Raw genomic sequence first — 19,024 nt, forward strand, 5'->3', positions numbered from 1 at the left:
GGTTAAATTAGCAAGCTTTAATAGAAATCACAGCATGACACATTTAAAGTGGTGAAACTGAAGGTCCATTTTCATCACTGACTTGGCATTTCAGTTTAATGGTTTTGTCGGAATAGTGAGTGTATATCCATGTGCAAAACGTTTTACTATAGAAACACTTATAAGAAGCCAATCAAACAAACAACGTTCAAAGAGTAAATAGTTATGACACAAAAGAGTCTGTAAACGTATGAAGTAAGTGGCTGTTGCTGCTGCTTAACAACCATCCCTGATTTTTGATCTCCACCCTTTAGCTCTCTCAAAGCCATTTGTTTCTTTCCTGTAGTCTCTGATGGCCTGGTTGATCTCCTCCTGGGTGTTCATCACAAACGGACCTAGAGGAAAAACAGGCGTGTCACATTGAACCAAATCAATTTCATCTTGGGGTACATGGCTGGAGATTGCTGTTAATTATTCAGGACTTGCCTTGTTGGACCACAGGTTCATTGATGGGCTGCCCCGCTATCAGTACAAAGTGAGCGATATCCAATGTCTTGGGGGGGGGGGGGGGGGGGCAATTTGAATACTATTGATTTTCACATTATTAAAAGTTGTGTTAAAATCAGGCTACATCTGTATGGTGCTAAGGTAGCAAACCTTATTTTCTACTTTCACACCATCTCCATCACCAAATACAACAGTATGATGAGGCATAACTTCCTGCTGCTCCTCATCTGGACCTGGAAGAGCCAAAACAGTGACAACAAAGGTCAACGAATGGCAAACTAGTTTTAAATGTAAAGGCATCCTAAATTCATCCAAAATGCAATTTGAGGATTTTATGAAAGATTTAAACCTGAGGGAAAAAAAACATGCAAAGACTAGAACCAGGGAAAAGATATATTCACCCTCTCACCTGGTTCACCATTCATCTAATGCTCTGTTCAAACTAAATGCAATGCCAACCGCCTCTAGTTGTGGTGTATATATTTATCAAAGACAGCTGTGTATGATCCCTCTTTCAGACTGCACTACACACAGTCAATTCAGTGGCGTCTTCATTCAAACCCACTTTAATCTTAGTCACAGAGAACGGTTTCAGCTTTCCTTCATTTGAAAAACATCTGAATACAATTATTCATGAAGTTTAGGCAAAATCCTTACACAGAAACAGTTATGTTTAATGAAATCCTAATACAACATTCACTGGAAACAAATATCAAATATGCATGAACTGTAATAAAACCACCAAGCATTACTGCTTCTCATGTAAAAAGTTAACATATATTTAAGCAATAAGACACAGGGGGTGTGGGGGGGTATACAGCCAATGTACAAAGCTAAGGTTTGTTCTTAGGCAAGATACATTACTGAATGCCTGGATACAGCCTTTAGCTGTGGTACTTCGGCCAATACCGCAAACCCCTCCAAATGCCTTATTGCTATTATGACCTGGTAAACAACTCAACTAGAACATTGAAAAGTTGTGTGGTGTTATATCAGTGTTATACATCTCTTAAAACCGGGTGGTTTGAATCTTGAATGCTGATTGGCCAATACCCATGGTATATGACACTGTAAACCATGGGTATTAAATCACAATCTTGGGGAGTTGTGATAAATTGCCAATGTACCACGACTAAGCTGTGTCCAGGCACTCTGCAATGTTTTGTGACTAAGAGCAGCTCTTAACTGTGGTATATTGGGCATATACCACACCCCCTCATTCCTTATTGTTAACATATACCACAGCTCTCACCCAATCAGCATTCTGGAATCTGACCACTCAGTTTTTAATAGCGAAAAGGCATTAATGGCCATGTCTATCAGTAGCTCTAAGCCGTTGTATATTTCCAATATACCCCACTCCCTCACGCATATTATTTGAATATTCACACATTTGCATGTTAATGAGAGAGGTCACAATAAGGTGCAGTAAAACAGTGGTTTTACTCGTCATCCCCGTCACAGGTATTGCAGCAGACAACCACAGGTGTGAAGTCCTATAGATTCTAGAACATGAATCTCAATATGAAGGATTCCAGTGTGCTTCTGTCCCGTTCCCGAACTCTTCCAAGCAGCTGCTATTGGCTGCAGATCACAGGGCTACTCCTCACTTTGACATGACATCCGGAGAGGATGAAGGGGGAAGAGGATGGCTAATGAAACAAATACTCACCTCTCTCTCCTCTTTCTCCCTCTGTGCAAGGTAAGTTAATGAGATAGACTGTTTCTGTACCACTGCCAAACACAATATTGTTCTGGACGACTATCAATGGGGCTTCAGGTTAGCTGGGGTCTCGTGAAAATGTTCAAGAAAAATAAAATCCAACATTATTTATAGAGCCCTTTTCCAACAATAAAGTGCATTTCAAGGTGCTTTATATATATATATATATAAAAATTAAGAGACCACTGCATGTCCAAAACATTGAAAAGGAAAGTTGAGTGAATAATTAGAATTAAGACTTAAAAGAAAAACACTTTAAAACAAAAGTAAAACAACAAAGACCAATGTAATCGAGGGTCATAACATTTATTAAGAGAAACTCACCAAAATGAACTGACCCTGCCAGCGTGTAGATAAATGTGGTCCACCCTAAAAGAAAGGATAAAAAGTTTCCCATGATGACGTGTAATGTGTGAACAGGGCCTGGTGGAATTATTAACTGTAGCCTTTAGAACAGTGTAAGTTCCCCTGTAGTTGGGATCCAGCTCACACCCAGCTCACACCCTGTATCCTTGAATTCTGTCTCATTCCTCCTTGAATTTTTTCTCCTTCCTCCTCCTTCCACTCTGCCTCCTTCTTCCTCCTTCCACTCTGCCTCCTTCTTCCTCCTTCCACTCTGCCTCCTTCTTCCTCCTCCCATTCTGCCTCCCTCCTCCTTCCACTCTGCCTCCTTCTTCCTCCTTCCACTCTGCCTCCTTCTTCCTCCTCCCATTCTGTCTCCCTCCTCGTTCCACTAGGCCTCCCTCCTCCTTCCACTCTGCCTCCTTCCTCCTCCTTCCACTCTGCCTCCTTCTTCCTCCTTCCACTCTGCCTCCTTCTTCCTCCTCCCATTCTGTCTCCCTCCTCCTCCCACTCTGTCCCTTGTTTCTCCTTCTATCCTTTCATTTAGAGTTAGTTCAATGTTCCGCTCTCTTAGTCATATTAAAATGTAGAAATGGATCATCTCCTCTAACCAGTTGCTATTACATTTATTAACTTGTTTTCTACTACAATGTAAATAACAATCAGAATATTCTTAATACCTTATTACAATTATTACTACAGCAAACAGCCATGGAACACCAACGCCAAGCCATGTGAGCATTGGGAGATAATCTGATGATGGTCTGATATCTAATATCTAATCAACCACGGGGCCCTGATGTACAATGACGTATGAGGCTTCTGTCCAGACACGCACACAGGCAGCGCACAGAGCACGCAGACACACACACACACACACACACGCACACACACACACACACACACACACACACACACGCCTACACATGCAAACAAACTGACTACTTAACGTTTTGTACAGTAGGACCATTCAATAAAACCAGGCACAGCAGAGAAAACAAGCAGGCTGGCTGTAAAAGCCTTTTGGATAACGTTTGAAATACTTAGAACCACTGGGGATGTCCATTTACCATAGCAGAGATAGCATCTCTGTCGTAGCACAGACAAATGTCATCCCAGATTCTAATTTGATGTTAAAATGTTAACTTAGTAGTCTATTCAAGTTTCAAAAAGTTTGAGGTCTGTACTCTCCACTTAAACATTTATGACTTGACATTTATGATTTTATTTTTATCTGCAGGAGATGGTGTAGAGTTGTTCTACCTGAAGGAATGGGTTGGACATGCTTGGCACCTCCATCCAGCTTGAAGTCCAGGAACATTGTTGGAGTCCTGGTGAAGATTTGTGACTGGACAAAAAAGGACAAGATGTACATGTAGCAGTTTTGGAATATCTGAATTGAATAGCTTCTTTAATAATAATTTCTAATTTATTTAAATTGGCTCCTCACACGCTAATCATTTAAATTTCATTCAAATGAAAGTAGTAGAATTACATAAAAACCAATTCAGACGTTTACTCCACCTGATTCAAGGACTGCACATACGGTACCATTTCAAATATTCGTTTGATTAACCATCAAATAAGTCAAACTGTATTCTTGCTGGTCAGGAAATTACTGCATTAAATACTGCTTAGAATGCCTAAAATACTGTTTAAACTTTAATTTAATGCATTTTGGGAAATGTTCTGACATTTAAACACAGCAGGATTTCTGTAGTAATTTAGACAACTTCAGGCATCTCTTACAATATTTCCTGATTATAGCTGTAGTTATTCAAAATTGTTTAGGAGAATTTTCAAAAACAAAATGTTGCAACCTTAACAGCATTGGTCACTGTGCAAAAAAAACGTTGGACTTCCTGAGCCCGTCTGGCTGTTGTGTCTTTCCCTTGCTCTGGAGGAATTGTGCTAGCCAGTCAGATCTGGACCCAGCTAGGACCCTGCCCCTTCCCAGCTTCAGACGAAGTTCAGTCTGTAAAATTACAAACCTCACAGACGTCATAAGGACCTCTACCCCCTCTCCTGCCCTGGAGTAACCCTGTTTGCCAAGCCCCAGCCCAGTGCAGACCCAGCCATAACCACATCTACATCAGAAACATGATAAACCCCCCTTCTTCCCCAGAAATCTGCAACTCATTTCCTGCTTCCTCCTACTCAGCAGACAGAGCGAGAGATGGTGAGAAGGGGGAAAGAGGGATGAGGAGAAGGAGAAGGAGGAGAGGGATGAAGAGGAGGAGGAGAGGGAGGAGAAGGAGGAGAGGGATGATGAGGAGGAGGAGAAGGAGGAGAGGGATGATGAGGAGAGGGATGAGGAGGAGAGGGATAAGGAGAAGGAGGAGAGGGGTGAGGAGGAGGAGGAGAGGGATGAGGAGGAGGAGGAGAAGGGGGAGAGAGATGAGAAGGAAGAGAAGGGGGAGAGGGATGAGGAGGGGGTGAGGGATGAGGAGGAAGAGACGAAGGAGAACGGGGAGAGGGATGAGGAGGAAGAGAAGAAGGATGAGGAGGAAAAGGAGGAGAATGGGGTGAGATGGATAAGAAGTAAGGGAGAGAAGTAAGGGGAGGGGATGACAGAGACGGGGACGAAGTCCAGGAAGATGATGCGGAGGATTGCAGGGAGGAGATGAAGGGCAGAAAGGCATTTCTAGGTCTGTGGACTTCAAAGATCTGGTCAGTTATGGGAAAAACCCTGGCCAATTCAGTTACATTGCAATAGTCAAATAGTTCCAGGAACACACACTCATTTAAACCCCCAAACTGTGATGTAACGCTCCTGATGATGATATTGTTCTTTGAAATATCATCATTGCTACCAAGAAGTATGAATTAAGAGTTTCCTACATTTTTCTACAAGGGACCAAGAGTGTAATATGGTACTTCTGCCTTTGAGCTCCAGTTGAAGACAGGTCAAACCTGATGACAGCTGCCAGCAGGGATTTGACTTGAAAAACAACTTTCCCGGGAAGTTAGATAGCTCTGCCACAAACATTTATTAGAAGTATCTAAACCATGTGCTGCATACCAGACGGTTAGGGTTGTTAGGCGTGGCACGAACGCACACTCTCCGTATCAGCACCGGGCCAACGCCCCAGGGAGAACCACCTGGCCCGAAGCTTTGAATCAGGGCCCCTTGAACGCAGCGCAGTTGCATTAAGCCAGCTCGGCTGCCACCCCGTGACGGGGCTCAAACCTGCCCCCAATCAGGCCTGGTCAGGGAGAGGATGAAAGGCCCACTAGGGAAGCGGTTTTGGGCAGCAGAAAGGAAAGAAGTCAGAAGAGGGAGTTCCCTGCCACCAGGTTTTGGTTATGTTTCAGTTTTTGTTAATAAACGCCCTCCGGGGCCCAGAACACTGGCACGGTGTTCGTCCCCTGCCTCTTCCCCGTTACCGAGGGTTAACGTGGCGGTTCTTACTCGTACCCCCAGATGGTTTGGATTGTTAGGGTTAACATGGTGCTCCTTACCTGTACCTCCAAGGCCTGTCCAGAGATGACGCCAATTGTGACCCCTTCCTTGCTGGGCTTGGGAATCTGGCCACTTTTTAGCTCTTGGTACTGGGGCTCCACCATCTTGTCTTTGCCCCTCAGGTTGACCCATAGCTGGAGACCGTGGATGGGCTCGTCTGACACGGGCATCTCGGCATGGACAACCCCACGGCCGGCAGTCATCCACTGATCAAGAGACAGAGTTTGGGAATAAAAACAAAAGGTATATATACGTGGTGGGTCCTTAAATTATGAAAGTATTACTAAACTAATAAATTAAATTAAACTACAAGCGCAAGTTAAAAAGACTTGATTGTGGAAATGTTTATCATTACGGTGAAAATCTTCAAAGTTTTTTGTAACAATGACATTCAGTTAATGAAATTTCAGGCACCCATCATTCTTCATCTAAAACAGGAACAGCAGGAATTAAGCAGTATTATCAGCTGTAGTAACCCAATAACAGTATAATAACAGTATTAATAATAGTTGTACTGTAGTAGTGACAGCGGAAGTAGTAATAGTATCAATTGTAGTAGCGGATAGGGAATAGGGAATCGAGGACAGGGAATATAGGGGATAGGGAACACAGGCCAAGAATAGGGATTGGGAATAAAGGATAAGGAATAGGGGGGAGGGAATAAAGGATAAGGAATAGGGGGTAGGGATTAATGGATAAGGAATAAGCGGTAGGGAGTAAAGAAATAGGGGGTAGGAAATAATGGATAAGGAATAGATGGTAGGGAATAAAGGATAAGGGATATAGGATAATATTTAGGGGATAGGAAATATATAATAGGGAATAGGGGATATGTGGAAGGGAATAGGGGACAGGGAAAATGCATTAGGGAAAATAGTATAGGGAATATGGAATAGGTTATAGGGAATAGAGAATAGGAAATATGAAATAGGGAAAAGGCTGTAGGAAATACAGGATAGGGAATAGGGGATCAGTTATAGAGAATAGAGAATAGGAAATATGAAATAGGGGATAGGGAAAAGGCTGTAGGGAATACAGGTTAGGGGATGGGGGATGGGAAGCCATTTCTGATGCCACTCTACAGTTCCAGGGAAGTGATGCAGCGTTGCTGTGGGTAGCTTATTAAGCGGAGCAATAACACTTAAGAGCCTCGTCAGCAGCTTTCCCCTGCCTGCTCCACAGTGCCCCTGTTCCTCTGTCGACAAGAAAACCCTGTGTGCCATGAGTTAGCTCCAGCTCTTCCATACACAGTAGTACCCATAATGAATGTACGTACACTTCCAAACCCACATTTCCACCAGAACTAATGAAGTATCGTGCCTTGAAGGCATTTCCGGTGTTTTCCCGCGTAGCAGTCGTAAAGCTGTTTGCCCTTGTTATCCGTGGGCAGTGAGTCAGTGTCAGCCAGGGAGTTTCATTGGCTCTAGGTGTCTAGTAGTCCTCTCAACCTGGCCGTGCTGTGTTTGTGTGTGTTTTAGGTCTTACTAAACTCATGGGGACCAAATGTCCCAATGAGTACAGTAAAACCAGAAAAGATTTGACTCCTTGGGACCTTTTGCCAGTCCCTGTGAGGCAAAAGTCAAATTCCGGCTCAGGATTTAGGTTTAGGGTCAAACTTACAATTTATTTTATAGTTAGAATTGGGGTCCAGGCGTTTTTGGTTAAGTTCAGGGTTAAGGTTAGGCATTACATCTAGGTAATATTTCAGGCATACATTTTACTTTATTGAGGTTAAGGTTAGGGTTAGGTTAAGGGTTAGGGTTAGATTTAGGGTTAAGATTAGGGCAAGACAGCATGCAATTTCTATTTTCTGATCCCCATGAGGGTAGCTGTACAAACTTGTGGGTGTGTGTGTGTGTGTGTGTGTTTGGCTCTACCTGTAAATCCCCAGCATTCAGCAGTCCTGAGTGGCCACAGAAATCCTCATGGGCAGAGACACCTTCCAGAAGGTATGTCACCTTAACAAGGACAAAATAACTGACTTTACACATAGATAGTTTATATGCAAAATACTACTTAAACAGTACACAAGCAATGGGCTCTACTAAATAGTAAGAGAGCCTGCTGAAAAGCTACTGTTTCAGTCTTTCCCTTTGCCAGCTGAGGTTAGGAAAAGGATAAAGATCATGGTAGTGTTCATCTGTGTGAGAAATGGAGTGTCACCCTGACTAAGGACTACTCTAAACTAATGAAATTGAAATGTAAAGAATGCAATGCAGAGTAAAAGTGCTCAGCTGTGTTCACCAGTTTTGGGAAGTTCCTAATGAAGATCAAAATGACCAGTTAATCAGAGTTCATAACTAACCAGTGACCTAAATTGGAAATGTACACTTTTTTATTTAATTGATCACTGGTTAGTTTTGAACTCCCTTTCCCTGGTTACTTAGACCTTAATTAGATACCTCCCTAAAGTGGTGAACACAGCCGAACCCAGTTGAGTACTTTTACTTTGTACTTTGTACACCTCTGATGCTATGTCCTCGAACAAGGACAGACAAGATTCCACAAGGCCCTGGCTGGCCACTAAAAGACCAGAGCATGTGTCCTCTCCCGGACAGGAAGAAGAAAGGTACATGTCAGAGGTTAACATCTGTCTCTCAGGGAGGCTTCTCAACCTCCAGCCCGGGTGCAGAGAGCAGCCTGTGATCTGCCAGCTGTGAAACATGAGGCCATGTGACCATGAGAAAACACACCTGCTGCAAGGCATGCTGGGCCTGTAGGACGTCATCCCCTCCTTCTCATTGTCCAATCTAAACACTATATATCTTTACATGTGCTAAGTCTCTTCTATATAAGAGACTAGCTTTAACTTCGGCCAGGACAGTTGGATTCACAATTCACTAACATAAACAAATTACAGCATACTTTCTTTCTTTTTTCTTTCCTCTCTTCTTGGTCCAAATGTATGAAATCAGTTTCTATTAAAACACACAATAAAAGCATGGACCTACAGTATCTCACAAAAGTGAGTACACCCCTCACATTGTTGTAAATATTTGATTATATCTGTTCGTGTGACAACACTGAAGAAATGACACTTTGCTACAATGTAAAGTAGTGAGTGTACAGCTTGTATAACAGTGCACATTTGCTGTCCTCTTAGAATATCACAACACACAGCCATTAATGTCAAAACCGCTGGCAACAAAACTGAGTACACCCCTAAGTGAAAATGTCCAAATTGGGCCAGTGTCAATATTTTGTGTGGCCACCATCATTTTCCAGCACTGCCTTAACCCTCTTGGGCATGGAGTTCATCAGAGCTTCACAGGTTGCCACCGGAGCACTGACGGTCTGAGCACTGACAGGCTGACACCCCACCCCTTCAACCTCTCCAGCAATGCTGGCAGCACTCATACGTCTATTTCCCAAAGACAACCTCTGGATATGACGCTGAGCATGTGCACTCCACTTCTTTGGTTGACCATGGCGAGGCCTGTTCTGAGTGGAACCTGTCCTGTTAAAACACTTGTACACAGTGCTGCAGCTCAGTTTCATGGTCTTGGCAATCTTCTTATACCGTAGGCCATCTTTATGTAGAGCAACAATTATTTTTTTCAGATCCTCAGAGAGTTCTTTGCCATGAGGTGCCATGTTAAACTTCCAGTAACCAGTATGAGGGAGTGTGAGAGCGATGACACCAAATTTTTGCTCCCCATTCACACCTGAGACCTAACACTAACGAGTCACATGACACCGTGGAGGGAAAATGGCTAATTGTTGCCAGCGGTTTAGACATTAATGGCTGTGTGTGCAAATTTACACTGTTATACAAGGTGTACACTCACACCTTTACATTGTAGCAAAGTTTCATTTCTTCAGTGTTGTCACATGAAAATATATACTCAAATATTTACAAAAATGTGAGGGATGCACTCACTTTATGAGATACTGTATATAAAAGCTGAGGATAATATGGAAAAGATGTGTATTACAGTAGGCCTGTTGGCTCCATCTGGTGGCATTGGAAGGTTTGTGCATTAATATTGCGTCTGATCTTCAATAATAAGCTTTGTCCTGATATGAACCGGTTTTTCCACATTACAGCTCTATTTGACTGTGGGTCAAAGAGACGGAATCAGATCATATCTGGGGAGATAACTCTAAAAGATTGTAAACGATCCGTACACGGACAATGCCAGTGAAAGCTTCCACCATTTGAAACTGGCAAAATGGTTGGTCCTTTCGAGTTAATTTCCTGGTCCCTCCCTTTGACCCAATTTGAGTGAAATAAAACTGGGTCATCAGCAGGGAAAATAATTCAAAATAGATTTGTCTTGTATATGTCAGTGGTTCTCAAACATTATGGGGTGACATAGGGACCCACTTGTAACTAGAAGTCCCAGACAGCATCTTCAAAGACAATAATGTATCACTACAGAAGAAGAGACAAAGGTTTTTGTACGTTAGCTAAACAGACAACGCCAGACTCACTGTCTCAAAGCCTCTGTGAGGATGGTCAGGGAAGCCAGCTGGTTTGCTCACTCTGAATTCATCTAACATCAAGAAAGGATCCAGATTCATCAGCTGAAATAAATACATAGATATGATATTAGCTAGTATCATTCACCAACCAGCTCTCTTGTCTGCAATTAAAGCTTGGAAACAAGGATAGATATTAGGCTACATGTCATAAATGGTAGTTATTTTACATCCATAGTCATATGATTAAACATGATGACATCCATAATATATTACCTCAATTCATCCTTATTTAATGGTTGCCCAAAGTTAGTTGGATTTGTTAGGAAAAACATTTTGTCCACCACAGCCAATGTTTTTGATTATTTCGACTTGATGGAGGAGTGTATCCATAGAATACTGTTCCAAGTATTGTGAAAATAGGATACGCAAAGATTTTCATTAGAAAGCTTAAACGCCAATTATTGTATTTTCACAATGGGAACCCTATATGTGTTCATCCAGTAGAAATGCAGTCCTTTAGGGAGTGTTCTGAAATTCACTTTTTACAAGGCCTTTAAGTAGCACATTATCTGAGATTCTGTAGAGGAAAAGGTTTGTTGAAAGTATTTTGAGTATGAATTGCAGGATTCCACTGATCGAAGGGACAAATAAGTATGGTAAATGTGTGCACACAAATATTGAAATGATGTTAATATTTCATTATTCATAATAGATGAATAATGTCTGCTGGCTCATGGTTAAAATGCTGTTTACTTGCAAATTTCGCAAAATATTTATCACTCCTCAACTCGAGACAGTAACAAAGAGTTCAGACAAGCGGCTAGTGTAAAAGGACAGTCGGTATGACAGCTACTCACCTCTTTTCTCCCAATGCTTCTGCGGACACGGGCTCCCAAACCTTCTGCCTGCTCCACACTCAAAACTGTCTTCACAACTCTTTTAACTGTCAGCATGGTCGCTATTGCCTTTGGCTAACCTTCTTTACGGTATAATTACAGGAAAAACAGAACAGAAAATATTGCCAAAACCTACAAAAACATTTCAAATTGATCAACTTAACACCTATTCGTTTAAACGTCATAGATATTGTTATAGATAGAGGCGTATTTTTTGCTAACAATTAATTTTATTCTGGTAATATGGGGCACAAAAGACAGCATAAGGAGCAATAACATTGGTGTCAATTATTTGACAGGCTTACAAACTTAAATGTCACTAACCTGGTAGAACAGTAGTCAATTAATGAGACAAGACGATTCAGAAAGTGCTGGCAAACAGAAACAACTACGAACAGACAAACATTATATGTAGGCTGGCCAATGAAATAATTTATCAATGCGTATACTATATGTAACAGGCATCTACCGCAAAATTATTGTTGACAGTGTAACTCCAGAACCGGTCGCGCAGAAACAGAATTCAAGGGCGTGGCTTCATACCACGAAGGAAGGTATTAATTGTACCGGGGGGAGGTGGCTCTCTTTTTCACTTTTCAGCAAGACTGCGGAAGCCGTTTCCCACCTACTCTCCCTTCGAAATGTACGACCGTTTTTAATTATAACCACATCAACCCGTGCATCTGTTCAATATATTCTTCGGTCTGGGTTCTTTCCGAGGTGGGTTCTTTCACCCTATCTCGACTGTGTCTTCGGTTGTGCTGGGTTATGACGTCTTTAGCGATCCGGGTGCCTGCCGCCTGTCCCCCAGCCAGATTTACCGCGTGTGGACCTACCTGTGTTAGTGGATAGAAAAGAAAAGCAGCTGATTCGCTGTGACTGTTCAGTCTAGATCAGCTACGGTGATCATCGTGTTTGAGAGGTGAAAATAAAACTGCTGAGTCACTGTGACTACAGTCTGAATGACTGCGGATAACACACAACATTATCTTAATAGGCAAATATAGGCTACTTATATGTTTTTTGTATGTTCCTTGCTAAAATTACAACATTTGGTTGAGTTGGCAAACTTGCCATGGCACTCTACGTACGGACTCTAAATTAGGCGTGTTGCTGAACTACAGTAAAGTCCTACTAATTTCAGTCGTGAGTACGACCTACAGCAAATTGTGTCACTTTCCTAAATAAAACGACCTGGTATAAAATTAAGGCATTGTACTCTCCCGTTTATTTGTGGACTTAACACTATATTAGGGATATGCCTATTCATGGATTCCGAATGAAATGGCAGCATCATTGAGGGTTTTTGCCATTTTTCATGTCGTCAATTGGATGGGACCAACCAGATACTCAAAAATTATCAACCAGTGAAATTGAAAGATGTAGTTGACAATATATAAAAAGTCATCTATAAACTTATTTTGTGTTGATCTTTTGCAAAAATAAATTTTTATTTCACATTGCAGCGCAGTAAAATGTGAAATTGTCCATGGGGTGTGAATATTGCGTAAGAGGACTTCCCAGGGTTTTATTATTTATTTAGTAAAGAAATCTGTGAATCTTTAACAAAATTCCAGCCCGTTTGAACGAGACAATCTCTGACAATATATTGTACCCAATTTCTTAATTTACGTTAAAGCCATGAATCCTGATACCTGTAGGGCCGTGTACTGTCCCATTAGATATAGCGGGCAGCCTGGAGCCCACTGCAAGGTCTCCGAAATACATGGCCAACCATCAATGACCTACAAGTGAGCAACACACACATCAAATAGGAGCAGAGTAGATATTTTGGTGGATCTGGGTTGACTTAAATGACAGCGACACAATCAGTCCTCGCTGAACTTGACCTTATGGCATCAGACCTGAATCGGGTATTCCTTGATGACCGCTGAGAGCATTTGGTCCTGGTTCACGTCCAGTTTGCATCCGGTGGCCAGCCATATCCTGTCTCCTGTCCAGGACTCACAGCCGTTCTGCCCGCACATTGACAGGATCCACGCCTGGCTCTTATAGCACCACTTAGCTTCAGTCACCTGTGAAACAACGCTAAGCCTTTAATTCCAACTCCACCGCCCGCCACACACACACCAGCACGCACGCACTGGACCCCCCCCCCCCCCCCCCCAATTGCCAATAGGAGTGCATTAGTTGGTCTGGTGTCTGTATATGATGTAATGTACCTGGCAGTAGGCTCGGATGGCCAGCTGGCCTGTCTGGATGTAGGGCTGCAGGGCCGCGTAGGCCTCGGGGGTCACAGCTCCTCCCTTCCTGGCCTGCCTGATCATGGCCAGCCTCTTGTGGAGGCTGCTCTCGTTGTAGAACTGACGCAGGTAGGCCAGGCCGTCCAGCTTGATGCCGTGCTCCATGTGGGAGTACCGGCCCACGAGGCTCTCGACATCCCCCACGTCAAACTGCTTCAGCTGGGTCAGAACAACAGAGGCAGGACCGGGTGAGATCTGACTCTGGGGTTTTGAAGATTTCAAGAAAACCAGGGAATTTATCGAAAGCTCTTGGAATCTGGCAACATGTAACAGGGGAATAGATCGAGGCAGACCTGTAAGTGTTTCCGCATCACCCATGTCACATGACTGGCTCCCTGCTGTAATGCAATGGAAATGACGTGAGCGCTGGTCAGGCCTCCTCCGACCACCAGCACCCTCTGGCCAGGCTCAGACACCACATAGTCACCTGGTGGAGGAAGACAGAGGGGGCGTCTACAACAGACACACTGTCCTGCTCAACACAATCAACATTGCTGTTCTATTTGTTTTTTAAACCAAGTTGTGTTCCAATAGGAAACTCAGCTACCATGTCATGCCACCTGAGGACCAGCTGAGGGTGCTGTTGTTACATGGAGCATGGTCTGGCGGTGTGGGACGGCTGCACACTTTAAACAGTGGCATCGTTAGGCCTGGGCTTCCCGTTCTTCAGCCCCAGATGTTTTTTGTTTTCCTTAAATTCAATTCCAATTTTGTAATTTCATTTTGTAAATGAGTTTGCATAACCACGTGCCGAACATTTCTGTTTGTTTGCAAGCCGACATTAACGCAACTTGGGCGTTGTGACAGCATGGGTTAACGATTGCTTTTGTTGTCACAACATGCGCTTCAGTTGCAAAATGTTGTATGTAATCCCCAACGCTCAGCCCAGTCTCTTACAAGTCTGATTTAATACCTGAGGTTCAGTTAGTTTTATAGCCCGTCATATCAGAGCTATAAAAGTCAACCCACCTGATAAGAGCGAGGGACTATCTTCCTGTTCCTGGTCCTGACTTCCTTGTTCCCGTTGCCTAGCCGACCTTGTGGCAGGGTGATAGTGCATGAGCTGCACGGTGTGCTGCATTCGCTCCTCTGGGTAGGTCTCCGTGATGGCTGAAACCCATGTGGGGATGTTGGCCATCTGAGCACGGGTAGGGCCGGTCGCCATTACAACCCGCCGCGCCTCAAGAACCTCCCCACTCTGAAGGAGTGCCCTGAATGAAGCCACAGATCCTTCTGACATCACAGGGATCAGCCTGTCCACTGTGCCTTTTATCAGGACACTGTCCAGGTTATATTTCTTTACCTGGATTGAAAATAATTGTTCACATTCATTTCAGTAGAACACACACATATACACACACATACATACACACACACACACAAATAAAAACATGCAGTATACATTAACAAATACAAGATGGATATGCAAACTTAACTAAATTAATTTTCAAGATTGTCCAATAACAGCTCTACAGGATTAGTCTTTGGCAGCCCTGGTGTGTTTTCGCATGCATTGTTAATACACTCACTGATGTAGCAGGGCGGTTAGTATTGTGCTTTTTCTCCACTACTCAGCATGGCCAGCGTGCATCTCCATGGCCAACCTGCTGCCTGAAGAAGTCCACACTGAGCCGGGTCTCCGGCAGGCTGAAGTAAAGGCTCCTATGATGCCCTTGACTGTTGCTCAGTCTCCTCTTGGCCTTCTTTCCCAGACGCATGTCGTTAAAGAACGCGTTTTCGTCCAGAATGTAGATCTGGTCCGGGAGGCTCCGCAGCTCGGAGGTCCGATCGTGCTCAAGGACAAACTCCTGCAATGCCCTCTGGGCACACACATTTGTGATTGATGACAAGGGGATCAGAATGAGCCCATTCATTAATTCAAGGTTGCAGAGATGTTGTATGATAATGAAGGAAAGAGTCATGGTGGATCATCTCTTCTGCTTATGGAAATGTAATGGCCTGAAAAAAAGTTTGGTCAGGATGAATCCCTGAATGCATATTGAGGCTTATTTCATTTAACTTCCTGCTGAACTGAATGACCTGAAAATGTAGCCCGTTCCTAGACAAGTACCTTGTTCAGTGGGTCTGTGTGCACCAGGGTGTGTGAGCGAAGATGAGGGATTCTGAGTGCCCGAAACTGGTTCTCCCACAGTGTGGTCCATGCTCCATATGAATCCACCACTCTGAAGTCCAGTGGGGGGCACGTCTCTGGTTCTGACTCAGTCTCTGCCTGCTTCTCACGCTCAACTGTCTGCTGCCCTGGAGAAATAAAAGCAACCTGTCAGGTGGGCAGCTTGTGAGACGATGGAGTCCACACACCTGTTTCCCGGTCCCTAAAAGAAACACGTGGCACCTGAACAACAAGTCCATGATCCTTGTAAATGAATACAAATTTACGGTCTTGTCGTCACGTCCCAGTCATATTGGACTGGACTTTTAAGGCTACATTGTGATTATTGACTAAAAGGCACATTTAATGGTGATTTGAGTTTTAGTCTCTAGACTGGGCCTAGGACTGGGTTGGAGCCGTCAGATCCCTCTCTGGCTGTTGTCCTGGGCATGGGGAGACATTAGAGACCTGTCAGACAGATGGCACCGACAGCTTGCTAAAGCCCATATTAGAAACCGTGTGGTTTGAATACAGAATTCTGATTGGCTGTATCCTACATTATCAACCGTGTGGTCAGAATAGAGAATGCTGATTGGCTGCACCCTACATTATAAAATGGGGGGTTTGGAGAAAAGAGTGCTGATTGTCTTTAGCCTACATTATGAATCAGGAAGGACAACAAATTCCAGTTCCAGATTTTCTTAATTTAACATTAGAACTGGAATGTCGGTGTACTTTCTGAACTGACTTTACTTTCATTTAATTGGCAATGTATCTTTCTTATTTGTAACGAAATTGCATCAAAACAGGTGGAGAAACTGGAGTGTGTGTCTACACTATGGCCCAGATTCTGGGATTCGTATTGTGTCCTACCCATTTCCTGAAAAGCACTTGTGGTGAAATTGAAAAGTAGAAATTGAATCAGTAGTCCAGAAGTAGACCTAATCCGGGCCCCTTAATGAAAAAGGTACTGGGAAAACATACAGGTGTTGCAGTTAGACTCACTGTTAGCTCCTTTTTTGTGGTTCTTTAAGTGGCTGCTCTGGGCCCTGCCTCGGCTGAGTTTCACCCCATGCAGGATGTCTGTGCTGGGGGAGGCTGGGGACAGGGCCTGGTCAGGGTGGGACAGCAGGGTGGCCAGGGTCAGGGCATGGGGTCCAGCGCCTATTATCAGCACATCCAACATCACGCACGCCTGGGAGCACGCACACACACACACATACAAAATACATTACAATACCTAATAAACAAAAAACATATGCAAACACACACACACACACACACACTAAAATTAACACATTTGTTTTTCTATCCTTTGCAGGACACAAAACATTATTCCCTATTTTCCGTTTCATAACCTAACCTTTACCTCAACAACCTAACCTTTATGTTTAATGCCTTCAGCTAAACCTAACCCCTTGATGCCTAAACCTATCCCTAACACTAACCCTAACTTACCCCTATTGTACGTTTTACACCAAACCTAACCCCTAAGCCAGACTTTGCTTTTTTTCCTTATGGGGACAGTTGATCTTTGAGTGCACTTCTGGATCCCACATGTACAGTAAGTACATGTACCACACACACACACATGCACACACACACAATATATGTACAGAAACTGTGTCAATCTCTAACTGCACCACAAACCACAAGATATGAAAACCGAGACTAACGATGAAACCAGAGACCACTCGAGGGAACTGGTTAACGTCAGTCATTACAGTGATGGTTTCAATAACAGCTCTTGTGCGTATACAGCTGTCAGACATGGGTGTTATACACGCATTCACAATACTGTTCCATACAACAGCTAGAAAGTACATTCACATGCACAACATTTTACTCGGGGCATGATTGCCGATAGTTTTATTTGTCGTTAACAGTTAGATGTCTACATGTGTCTAGCATAGGCCTGTTAGTCCGAGGGCTGATGGCTGGTGTCTGAGGGCCATAGCACAGGCGAAAGTTGTCATTTGGGCTACTTCTTCATTTAGCCTCAGAGGTTCTATATTGACCTTTTTTTTTTTTTTAGAAGTTCTAAGCCCACCTTTGAGTATCTGTCAAGACAGTCTGTGAATATTTGCACACCCAAAAAAACACAGTACCTTGTTAGGTTTCCTGGATCTGTCAAGTCAGTTACAAAAAAGTAAAGACACAATGTCAAACCGGAAAACAATCAAAATGAACGAAAGTTTAAAAGAAAATGAACTAATGCGGAAAACAAAATGCAGAGCCTTGAAATAAAATTAACTAAGGCTTAAAACGAAATAAACTAAGGCATAAAACAAATTAAACTAAAGTTGAAAACAACAAAGGCTGTAAACAGTGGTAGCTAACTCATGGCTGTTCGGCCCAGTAATCTAATCATGTAAGGCGTCTGTAGATACTATTTTGAGAGAGGTCTCAAAATAGTCCCACCATAAAACAGTGTGTGTGTGTGTGGGGGGGGGGGGGGGGGGGCTTACTAGGTACGGTTTACCAGTGGAGCTCCCCAAACCCATAACTTCACGTTGTCATATGATTTATATTATATACCAGCAACCTTATGGCTATTGTCTTCTCTCTAACCTCAGGTAACAGGACACCAACCGACTGCTCTTAATTAGGCTACATGAAACTTTCTTGGCTGTTAGTTAAACAATTTGCATTTGTTGTTGCCTCATCAAACTCGCTTTAGACACTAGTACAATCCCCTCCACCATAAACTAAACCCTGGACTAACTTGTATTATCCCCTCATCATAAACTAAACCCTGGACTAACTAGTACTATCCCCACCATAATCAAAACCCTGGACTAACTAGAACTATCCCCTCCATCATAAAATAAACCATGGACTAACTAGTACTATCCCCTCCACCCTCAACTAAACTGTAGACTAACTAGTACTATCCCCTCATCATAAACTAAACCCTGGATTAACTAGTACTATCCCCTCCACCATAAACTAAACCCTGGACTAACTTGTATTATCCACTCTTCATAAACTAAACCCTGGACTAACTAGTACTATCCTCTCCACCATAAACTAAACCCTGGACTAACTAGTACAATCCCCTCTACCATAAACTAAACCCTGGATTAACTTGTATTATCCCTTCATCATCAACTAAACCCTGGACTAACTTGTACTATTCTTCCACTATAAACGAAACCCTGGACTATTTAGTACTATCCTCTCCACCATAAACTAAACCCTGGACTAACTCATACTTTTCCTCCACTATAAATTAAACCCTAGACTAACTAGTACTATCCCATCCCCCATAAACTAAACCCTGGACTAACTAATACTATTCCAGTCTTGGTGGGT

At 43.1% G+C, this 19,024-nt stretch overlaps 2 protein-coding genes across 5 annotated transcripts; both read right to left on the reverse strand.

Moving 5' to 3' along the window:
* Positions 1-2: 2 nt before the first annotated feature.
* Positions 3-11,959, reverse strand: pir (pirin). 3 transcript variants are annotated; one of them, XM_010886479.5, is made up of 10 exons: positions 11,660-11,956; positions 11,297-11,415; positions 10,449-10,541; positions 7,892-7,972; positions 6,014-6,220; positions 3,815-3,899; positions 2,534-2,578; positions 637-719; positions 466-532; positions 3-374 (listed from the first exon to the last, which is right to left on the reverse strand). In XM_010886479.5, the coding sequence occupies exons 2-10, from the start codon at positions 11,390-11,392 to the stop codon at positions 256-258; spliced, it is 876 nt and encodes a 291-aa protein (XP_010884781.4). In that variant the 5' UTR covers positions 11,393-11,415; positions 11,660-11,956; the 3' UTR covers positions 3-255. The 3 variants fall into 3 exon arrangements, with proteins under 3 accessions (XP_010884781.4, XP_034145602.1, XP_019897955.1); XM_034289711.1 differs by having other exon boundaries at positions 11,297-11,418; positions 11,659-11,956; XM_020042396.3 differs by lacking the exon at positions 466-532 and having other exon boundaries at positions 255-374; positions 11,297-11,418; positions 11,660-11,959.
* Positions 11,960-11,971: 12 nt separating this feature from the next.
* zgc:113276 (uncharacterized protein LOC553748 homolog) lies at positions 11,972-18,056 on the reverse strand. 2 transcript variants are annotated; one of them, XM_010886482.3, is made up of 10 exons: positions 17,818-18,056; positions 16,715-16,904; positions 15,671-15,858; positions 15,204-15,419; positions 14,569-14,902; positions 13,893-14,026; positions 13,519-13,758; positions 13,201-13,371; positions 12,991-13,080; positions 11,972-12,171 (listed from the first exon to the last, which is right to left on the reverse strand). In XM_010886482.3, exons 2-10 carry the CDS (start codon positions 16,893-16,895, stop codon positions 11,995-11,997), a joined length of 1,731 nt encoding a protein of 576 aa, XP_010884784.1. In that variant the 5' UTR covers positions 16,896-16,904; positions 17,818-18,056; the 3' UTR covers positions 11,972-11,994. The 2 variants fall into 2 exon arrangements, with proteins under 2 accessions (XP_010884784.1, XP_019897952.1); XM_020042393.1 differs by lacking the exons at positions 16,715-16,904; positions 17,818-18,056 and having other exon boundaries at positions 15,204-15,558; positions 15,671-15,758.
* Positions 18,057-19,024: the final 968 nt, after the last annotated feature.

Source organism: Esox lucius, chromosome 22 (genome assembly GCF_011004845.1).
Source record: "Esox lucius isolate fEsoLuc1 chromosome 22, fEsoLuc1.pri, whole genome shotgun sequence".
Lineage (NCBI taxonomy): Eukaryota > Metazoa > Chordata > Actinopteri > Esociformes > Esocidae > Esox > Esox lucius.